The sequence below is a fragment of the Zerene cesonia genome, chromosome 11 (genome assembly GCF_012273895.1).
Source record: "Zerene cesonia ecotype Mississippi chromosome 11, Zerene_cesonia_1.1, whole genome shotgun sequence".
NCBI lineage: Eukaryota > Metazoa > Arthropoda > Insecta > Lepidoptera > Pieridae > Zerene > Zerene cesonia.
The window spans coordinates 5,706,364-5,717,164 of record NC_052112.1 but is presented as its reverse complement, the minus strand read 5'-3'; the positions used below and the strand labels follow the sequence as shown (position 1 = coordinate 5,717,164).

Genomic DNA, 10,801 nt, shown 5'->3' with positions numbered 1-10,801 from the left:
AGATTCACCTGTAGTAATCAAGTCATATTCAGATAACGTGTGACCGTATACAGTTGTAAAACGTTTCCGTGAATTTGTTACAAGGGTCGAAGTGTTTAGTGCCTACACAGGTACTAACCTGTGAGTAAGTCTGGTGTGAATTTCGGTGCTAATTCAATAGACGAACAGTTCCATCGTTCACCAGTATGTGCAGAGAGGCAAGCCGATCTTGCCAGCCTAGCCGCTGCCGCGACGTGCGGCATCGCTGTGGGTTGTCGCCTACACACACGCGCCTGGTCACTCCATAGCATTCCATTTTGTTTAGCGTCCCAGCAGTCACTTTCTGTCCAATTACCTTCAATATCGTGCAAGGCTCTGTGAAAAGGGAACATAATACAGGAACTATTATACAGAAATTGAAATTATAAATGAGAAATCATTTTTTCTGCAATATTGTATTTTAGTAATTTAAGAGAGCTTAGATTTTATTTATGCATAAGTAGGTATATTTAATCTCGCTTTATATATTTAAAAGGTATATAGGTATAATAAAACAAGTTTTTTAAGTGCATGTATATTTTTTGCAATAATTTTCATTCAAAGCACATCCTAATTTAAATATGTTTGTGTTTAAAATTACATATTTTTTGTTATTGAAAACTATTTTGTCCTTTTCAATTCATCACCAGACGTTTGAGATATATCATTCCGGCGAGCTGATTGTGGTGGAAATCCTCGCTGGTATGCTTCACACATCTCATACAAGTAATTAGGTAGGAAGTCGTTGCTTTCACCTTCTCTTCGCCGTAGGAGGCTGTATGCTTCTCGTAGAGTTGGTTTTGGTGCTAATCGTAATTCCAGTTCCACGGCTGATGGAAAATGAGCAGCTAGAGAATATATTATTTCCAGATCTGTTGGCGGTGGATTCAAATGTTTATAATTAGTTACTTTTGATAAAAAGTATTCGGACATAGAAAGACGCGAATCATTTTCATTATATTTTCCCAACTTCATGTCGTATAAGACCGTCTTTTGTCTTTCGGAACCCCAAAATTCTTCTTCAAAGGCAGTATAAAATGATTCGATACTATCAAATTCATTTTTAAAACATCGTGCCCACATAAGAGGAACACCACTCAGGCAAGATATAATAAATGTTAGTTGCTTTTTCTCTGACATATTTAATTCAGATATGTAATATTTCACATTTTCTAAGAAATCCATAGGATGCGTTTCACCATTGTCATCAAAATGTGGTCGATGGTTCAAAGATGCTATTATTAAATTATTTAGTTGTTCTGATGTCATGTGACCCAGCGTCTGCTTTTCGGTATTGTTATCAATTTCAATAATTTTAGATTTATTTTCATTTGTCAAAGATAACTTATCAACATTTTCCGATTTACCTAAATTGGGAAGTGACATATGACTTCTTAATCTAGATGATGGCATATTTTCTAAAATGTCTTCTTGACTTTGGGAGAACCTTACTCCAAGGCCTAAACTAGCAGGCTTGTACATGTTTCCAAAAAGTGCTGAGTCTACACTCTTTTTTCGTCCATGATATGGGTTGTCTTTACAGACTGAACTTGATATTTTGTCGACCATTTCTGATAGACTTGTCACTGATGATTTAATCTGGCGTAAATCAACAAATAAACTCATTTTGTTTGTTAAAGAAAATCGTATTTGTCTTCCATATCCTTTATTTGCATAAAGAACACCTGAAAGGGAATATAGAAAATCAATAATAATCTGACATATTATTCTCCTGAGAAAAAAAATCATATTTTGACTCACACTTAAGTTATAAAGATGTACGGGAATTATTATAAAACAAAATTTTAAAATGTCTTAAGGTGCGTAGCAAGTTCGTAGAAGCAAACACAGCTTACGTGCGCTAGTGACGGGCGGCCAAATGGTACTACCTGAACCCTCCCTTTAACGAGGAATACCGTGGTTGCGACTTTTTATAAACGTACCTATTACGATAACTGGGTTATGGTTGGAATATTAAATTTCATTGACGTGGTGCCTGCCAAGGACAGGCGCTACTTCTGCTTACCGGTGACTTCCGATACCGTGGAAAAAGCTCGCATTTCAAGAACTGATTCATGGACTATTCGTTTCTGTAATTGCCTTTACAAAAATCAGAAATAATTCGACTAAATTGAATAGGTAACTAATGATCTCGAAATTAAAGCTTGATCTCAGATAAACAAGTATTTTTTTACCTAGAATTGTTCAATTACATATTATTGAAATTTTTTTATGTAAGTATACATAATATGTTCTACCAACAGCCGTATACGTAAACCTTGTATATAAAAAAATTATTACATTTCCTAGAGTTTTGAAGTTTAGGTATTACCAACCCCTTTTTAAACTACCCGTGTAGTCATTTACCATTATATACCTTAAAGTTTGGCCTAGAATTATGTAAGCATCTTGCACGCAACGTCATCGGTGACGTGTGATGCCGGAATCTCGTCGTTTCTTCGAAGTTATTTACGCGCCTCCACTTTACATTACGTGTGCAGTAAGGTACATACATGGTTTTGAATTACATGCAAATAAATTGCGAACTTAATTCACTGTTTCACCCTTATCCAAATTAACATTATAGTCAATTCAAGCGCAATCTACTATTCTGCGCCGGCTCTGTAGCGAACATTATCTCATTCGTCACGCAACGCACGTGCGCATACAATAAAATAAAATAATTCCCGTATCAAATTTTACGCGTCTATCTTGATCTAGGAGACAAAGACCCGTATAGACCGGCAAAGGGGACCGTTTTATCATAACTGGTTGTGTTACAGGATAAAAGACCACCGACCTTTTTTGCTAAACCGCTTTGTGTTTTGTTCACGGACATAATTACAAAATAGGTTACAATGTTAATAATTGTTAATGTAAATTTTATACGCTCATGGTCTTTTGTAATCTGAGCGCTACTAAATGTGTCACTGTGTTTCTTCTATAGCCCATAAGCCACTTTTGTCAATGATTGACTGAGTACCAACTTGAGTTAAAATTTCAAACTTATAACTAATTTAAAAGAAACCATAAGAACGGTTGATAGCCATTTTGAAATAACATTCAATGAATTATCAATAAACGCAAAAACTGTTCACAAGCTAAAGCAGCTGTTGTGAGTCTAACCGTCGCCGCAGCCGCACCGCTGATTCGGCTTTAATGATGATTAAACGTTGTATGATTGTTATAGCGTGCGTGTGCTGAACTGCCAGCAGCAAGTTTATATTCAAAAACAAATTGTATCCTTACGTGGAAGTTACCCTTTGTTACTTGCGGTTTACTAATTGATTTAATATGTATTTATGAATTTTATAGAAGTAGCTGAAATACTAAAATTATAAATATACTTTTTATTTTGTAATGATACATACATGTTTAAGGATATGTTACATGAATTTCGTAGCAGTACTTTCCAAAATTTCTGACCTGAAAATCGCAATCGCAAAATTGATCAGGTATAAGATTAAGAAGCAAAATAACGTTTATTAATATTATATTAAACGTTTTATTCAATTTGAATCTGTAGGAATATCATAACGAAATAACGAAGACAAAAATTATATGTTGTCTTTTAATTTATATATGTTTGTATATGTTGTCTTTTATTTTATATGTCTTTTAGTTTGTCGTTTAAATTATATGTTGCTGCAAATAGTAGGGTAGAAATTAACATTAGTTCTGATTTATTTCTTGACAAACAACTGGTCTCCTGTCGCGCGTCAGTAAGCTTCCATGCACCATTAGACACCACTACAATGATACTCTAATTATGTACCATTCGACACACTCACAAAAGCTACTTGTCTAATGACTACTATTAATCAAAGACAACTATGGGTGAATTTGATGTCCCTGTATTAATTATGGAGAGCAATGTATTACACGTTGTTATAGATTGTTGTACATGGAGAGAAATGAGTAGGAATATTATGCAAGCATTTCACGTTCTACAAATACATATCTGTAATCCCATTACAATATTAATGTGAGGTTTATGCTCGTATCCTAAAATCTCCTACAAAATGAGCAAACAATACGAGGAGCATTATCATTAAATTATAATTTTACTTGTTTATGCGGAGCACGCACTTGAAAATCCCATTTCCTGTTTGAATGTGGGCAAACTTAAAGGAGTACATAGGAAGTCGAAATAATTGAAACAAATGCAGGGATTACTCAACAAATTGTACAATACAAGGGCGATTTGTCTAAATCATCCTCTTTAAAGAACAATTGTACTTTAATGGTGTAAATTTCGTTGGAATCAAATTCATATCATTGTTGTTAAATCTACGTAAAATATTAAATAAGCCTGTGAGAATGTTCTTATTAAATAAATAGTATCTATTAGTTACAACATCGATAATATTTTTGTGACTATTATTATATAATTACCTACCTTCTCAATTCAAAAAATCAAAAAATTGGATAGGTAACATGCTTGTTTTACATTACTTTACATGGAACAGTATTACTCTGGCCGAGGATTGTGGACTAGAGGGGTCGGGCAACGTGCCTTATCTTTACATTTTTAATAGGATTGCGAAATATGAAAATAAAAACAGCGTAGGTACTCATTTTCTGCATTGAAAATAATCTTATTGTTGAAGAATCTGAATGTTCTATAAAGAGACGAGAGATAACACAGGATTTAAAGGCAGTAGCTTAACTCAGCCTAGTCATCGAGTGCAAGTAGAACGAAGCACTACTTTCATGGTTAATAAACAGTAAACGCATAGTTAATAAACATAAATCATATATCTATGATTGAGAAATATCGTTGGATTGTCATTGAATATAAAACTACGTTTCTGCTATTTGCTTAAAACGCAACGATTCACTCCAGAGTTCAGACAGAGCATGATGTCTCTGCAGACAGTTCGTCACAGTTGCAAGCTAATAAATTACGAAACACCTCGATTTCTTTGTTTTTTGAATCTCGGAAATATAAAACGATTCCACTTTAATATAATACGCCGATCTAGCCCCACATAATGCAACGAATCAAAAATCGACCAATAGGCAAAAAGTCATATTTTTATATTCGAATAAGTCAAACAGCATAGTTAGTTTTATTATAAATTTATGGCTTATCTTTAAAGCATTCTATAACAGCATAATATGTTGTCTGCGTTACAACGTGATGATTGTGAATATCCACATAGGTTTTCACATAGACTGGATTAACAAAATCCTGTATTTTATTATAAAACGAGTACCTATCTATAATACTAAAACTAGAAACATACAAATGTCCGATATATACGTGTGCTATTAGCATAATTGACTTGTACGGTACAGTAAAACCACAGCTCATTGATAAATGCGTCATACTTCAAAGAGACTGTCGATGCGGTTAAACAAGAAATCGGTGAATAAGATTAAAGCTAAGCATATACGCTCTGGTGCAAGGATGTCGGTAATTTATGAATTTGTCAGGACAAAGTGTACATCGTCGTCGTCGGCGTAAATAAAGAGCGCTGTGGCGCGGATAAATTTGTGTCAGATCAAATGAATCGTGCACGAAGCGATTTGTTGCACTTATTTCTCGTTATATCTACAAAAACCATTACGAGATGTCCCGTCGTTTTGGTGTAAAAATAACATTTGTTGGGTAAGACGGGTTAGCTTTACATTTGTCCATAAAACGATCGCCTTGTGAACAATGAAACCTTTTTATAGAAAGCGATTATACTGGATCGATTCAGACCTACATAATACAAAGGTATACTTAGCCATATAGGGTACCTAATCGTTACTCGCCCGGCACTCCGCAAAATTAGCCCTCGCGAAGCCCTACACATAGTACATGTTTATGGACTGTTGTGCACCACAGTCTTCCATTAAGTTTTTTAATCAACACTTTTCAAATAACACGATTTTTATAGGGGCGTAAGCGTTTCGTTTTATTCATACTGAGAATGTATACCTAATTATATTATCTCAAAAACCATACAATAGATCTACGACGAGATTATTTAGCATCATTTACATTAGTTAATTTTAGAATAACTTTTCTCTTCCGCAATTAATCCAGAACCTTGTTATTCGTTAATTATTTTTGTTGCTTACCACTAGTTATACTTACTATAAGATACCCAGGGAAATAACCATTGAGAAATGTTTACTGTTTACTGTTACGGTAATAATCTATATGACTAATTACAAGGACAAAAAACTACCTACTTACTGAGCCGTATAAAGAATTTTCTGTACAATTCAGAGCAATAAAATAAATCTCCTGAAGTGGCCCGTATTTCTCCTTCATCTACAGCCGAGTCGCCCGCTCCGACAAAACTTATAGATGTAGAATTCAATAAAAATCACAATCGTAAAAACTAAGATGGCAGTCATATAAAAATACCTAAGAGGGCATTAAGAACCGTCCCCTTATAATAACAGGCCCTGCCAGATGCACGGGACGACCGCCTGGAAAAGTCACAGTAGGAACTCGAGCGAAGAAAATTATTTTTTTCGGTCTACCACACACGGGCCGAGCCCTTGCTAACTCGGCGAAAACTAAATCTTTCTTCTCACGCGAATTACTTACAGATGGTAATTCACGGACCTTTTAACTTGATTTCCTTCCCTACACTACACATCTATATTATGTATAATTATTGTGACTATTTTAATATTAGGTAATATCATATATCCTTCATAGTTACGCTATCTATACTCACACCATACCTAATCACGTAATATGCATGAAAGTAAAAACTTGGTTTTCATGAAAATTTTATCTTTTATATTTATATATGGTAGAAGATACCAAATAATTCCTATGTTTTCGGGTATTTAAAGATGAGGGGGTGATTCTAATATTACACTAATAGCCTATCCCGTGATGTGGTGTATTCACTGATTACGAAATTATTCTACGGTTTATTTTATCAGCAAATGCACTATTTTACTTAAGAAAAGCATTGAGTAAGTACTACTGTATGATTAAGGATTTTTTTCTAATATATGATTTAGGAAACAAGAAACCCATTGGATTAACTCCAACATCAGATCAAATTGTAAATCGTACCTATCAATCATTCGTCTATTTACACGTTATTTCTCAAAAAAAACAAAATAAGATTACAGTTTTTGTAGGCAAGTCTAAAAATAATATAACTATGTATTTATTTTGTTTTGAAATAGTATTCGGTCTGCGTGAAGGAATGCAGTTGAATGTCGTAAAAATGTTACCAACTAAAATATATGTTTTGTTTGCATTTTAGGTGAAAGTTCATTTTGATGGTCATAAATGAGATAGAAATTATGGTATCGTTTTAATTGGCCATAGCCATAACAATAATACCGTGTATTTTGTAGTTTTGATATTATAAATAAAATTACACAAACATTTAGTGATATATATATAGCAATGATTAAGGTCCAAAGAATGCAAATTATAAGTTTCCTTAACATATTTTGTACGTTTCATTAGGGGTTGGGATAAATAAAAATATTATTAAGAAACGCCTACGTGGATACAGATTAGCCATAGTTAATACCGTTAATAGTTTCTCATATTAGTCTCAATAATAAATTACTGTTCAATATACCCGTAGAACTGAGAAGTATTTTAGTTAGTCATTTTGTGTAAATAGCTGTTAAGTCTTTAACGCAGAATTTACTAGATACAAAATAATAAAAGGTAAACCTTCCCAGTTACGAGTCCCTTATAATCCTAACAGGCGTAATTAATGTTTGTGCAAAATAATTGGAATCGATAGTCCAATTGTATTGGCGTCAAAGCTCGGATTTCCAGAGATATTTCCGGGTTTAATCTCGGGGGCGAATAATTGTGGGCTGCAACGGAACAACGCTGCTCATTAGTGCAATGTTCAATTAGGGCACGATGGACGCAGGGGCGTCGGGTTACCTTACCTCCTACACTCTACAATTGAACTTGTGAAGAAAATTATACCCTGTAAATCAATTCATTTGCCAATTGTGCTATAATTGTGTAACTTATGACGATAGATAGACAAATTTTATTTAATGTTGAATTTTCATTTAATATAGTTAATATAAGCTATTTTTACTCTATATACAAGCTTTTTCTTTTAATAGCTGGGTTACGCTTCTCACATTTTAGCGATTTGATTTTGATAAATTTTTGACCACTTACAAAATTATGCATATAAATGAAACTTAAATTAATATGTTATTACTTTTTGTTATTAACTTTTAAATTTTCTTATACCTATGGACATACAGGTAAATATTGGTTTGAGACTTGCTGAATTTTGATTGAAAATCTTGTTTTCGGTTGTTTCATTTCATACATGAAACGGTTGTGAAACTGGTAAACTGTACCTAAAACCTAGATTCAAACAGTAAATCACTCACTAAGACATCTCTTTAAGAGTTCTGGTATCCTTACTGTACCGTCTCAGTATATATTTAACTAGCGGTCCGCCCCGGCTTCGCCAGTGGTACATATATAGCCTATAGCCTTCCTCAATAAATGGGGCTATCCAACACTGAAAGAACTTTTCAAATCGGACCAGTAGTTCCTCGATTAGTGCGTTCAAACGAACAAACTCTTCAGTTTTATAATATTAGTATATGTAACATTTTACAAGTACACAATAATATCGACTTATATACAAAAGTAGGAGAGAGACATTGTTATGACACGAGGAACAGAAATAAAATTGCAATGCCTGTTTTCCGGCTCAGTAATGTAAAAAATTCATTAATGGGACAAGGTATACGCTTCTACAATAGAATTCCTCGTATTAAATCGATTAGTAGTGCTAAATTCAAAAACCATATTAAAAATGTATTAAATCAGAGATTTTATTATAGCATTAATATAGCATTAACATAGGGAAGAATCCATGGAATGTTGTCGCTTAAGAACCACAGGACAGTTCTTTGGTATAATTTTTACGTAGTCGTACATGTTACATATTATGTAGAATTAAAATAAATAATAGACATTATTTTAAAAGAGCAACTACAGAGTTTCTTGACGGCTCTCTCTGTAGAATCTGCCTTCCGAACCGGAGGTAAATGTTATAACTGTGTAATATGACGATTCAAAAGTGCTTCTATAGGAAGTCTAGTTGAATGAATAATGTTTGAGTTTAAGTTAGTATGTAAATGGATGCGTAGTCCTTACGGACTCTTAGCCATCCAACTGACGCTAATATACAAAAATTACCATCTAACATTGGCGTGATTGGGACTTTATCGATAAATAATTTTCTAATAATTTGCGTGATATTAAATCTGAATAAATGAGTTACATGGTTTCTAATATTCTTTATTTGTACCATACTGATGGTTTTGTCCTATATTTTGATTTAAAATGACTTTTCGAGATTTGCGTAACGCTTTACTGACAAAAAAAGTTGCTAAATAATGATTACAGCGAAATAAGTGTGAAATATAACGCTTTCTGCTCTCTATGAAAATACATCATCTCAATGCATTATGACCATAGTATATTTATTTCAATTATACTACCTACCTTCATTAATGTATTGATCACTGTAATTGTTTCTATGTGAGTTCTAATAAATTCAAACACACACATAAAATACTAAAATTTAATCAAATCCTATATAATTAAAATCCAACCCGCAATTGGCCAGGTGGATAATGGCCTCAACCCTCAAAGAAGGCCTGTGTCCAGCAGTGAGCACTGATGATGATATAATTAAATAAATATTTTATGTAATAATTATTTTTTACAATAAAACTAAACCCCATTCAAATTGACAGAATTTCACCTCGGTAATTAAAACGGTAAATAAAACGGTAATTAAAACGGTTAAAAATAAACCTGTGCTAAGAATTGCATTGCATAATATACTTCTACAAAGCATTATTTAAATATTTTATCAAATAAGAAGATTGGAAATAAGAAGATGTTTAAATACATTAATGTTCTGTATATTTATCCGTATAAAATAGTCATATATGGATCCCGATCAAGCATTACTGTCAAAAATAAAATCGTACATTAAAGTGAATTAAAACAACTAGAATACATTGTCTGTTTAAAGGTATGATTATGATTAATAATATGACTTTAATGTTCCGTGTTTTTACGATAACGAATATATACTTGGTAAATAATACTTCACAGTAAAATCTGTTAAATATATCGTATCTTTGAACTGTATATTATCTTAAATAAAATTATAAATGAAAATCTGATCTGGAAAGAAGCTAGATTAAGACTAGACTTTCCAGACAACTAAGTTATCATTGATAGAAAATATTTTTAATGAAGTTAAATATAAAAAAATATACTCACAACCATCGAATCGCCTCTGTTGCTTTCGGTAGAAAAACGAAAAATAAAATAAATAACACAACGAAACAACGCATCACTATGTCAATTGATAATTTAGTCTTTGCGCACTGGTGTCGACAATAATTAAAAAGTTTTAATTTGAAAAAGGGCGCGAAAAAAATTGGCGGGAAAATCTGTAGCTCCGAATTGTGTTGAAGCCGAGACGAGAGTGGAGTGAGAACGACGTGCGAGTGTGCGAGTGCAACGCGCCGGGGAACACCGCGCCACTAGCCGCCAGCGAGCGGACAGCGGTCAGCCGGCCGCGCCGCCTGCCGCGCCGGACTACTCCGACCTCGCATAGAGTTCAATACTGTACAGAAGCACCTTGGATTTTCAATAATTATACGTAGTTATTAAATAAGCTATATATCTCTTTTGCATTTAACTAATTTCGCACTTTAGTCGATATTTACTTAGTACGACTTTAAAAACAGAACTAATATTGACTTTTTAAGTTTTAAGAACGACTTTGGGACA

General features: G+C 33.4%; 1 protein-coding gene across 1 annotated transcript in view; it reads right to left on the bottom strand.

The window, feature by feature from the left end:
- LOC119830465 (protein Wnt-11-like) overlaps positions 1–10,598 on the bottom strand; it is an 18,125-nt gene extending 7,527 nt beyond the window's left edge. Inside the window, exons 1-2 of the mRNA XM_038353495.1 lie at positions 10,286–10,598; positions 119–354 (exon numbers count right to left, since the gene is read on the bottom strand). Coding sequence (XP_038209423.1) covers positions 119–354; positions 10,286–10,359 — 310 coding nt within the window. The 5' untranslated portion in view covers positions 10,360–10,598. The remainder of the gene's footprint in view (positions 1–118; positions 355–10,285) is intronic.
- Between the last annotated feature and the right edge of the window lie 203 nt (positions 10,599–10,801).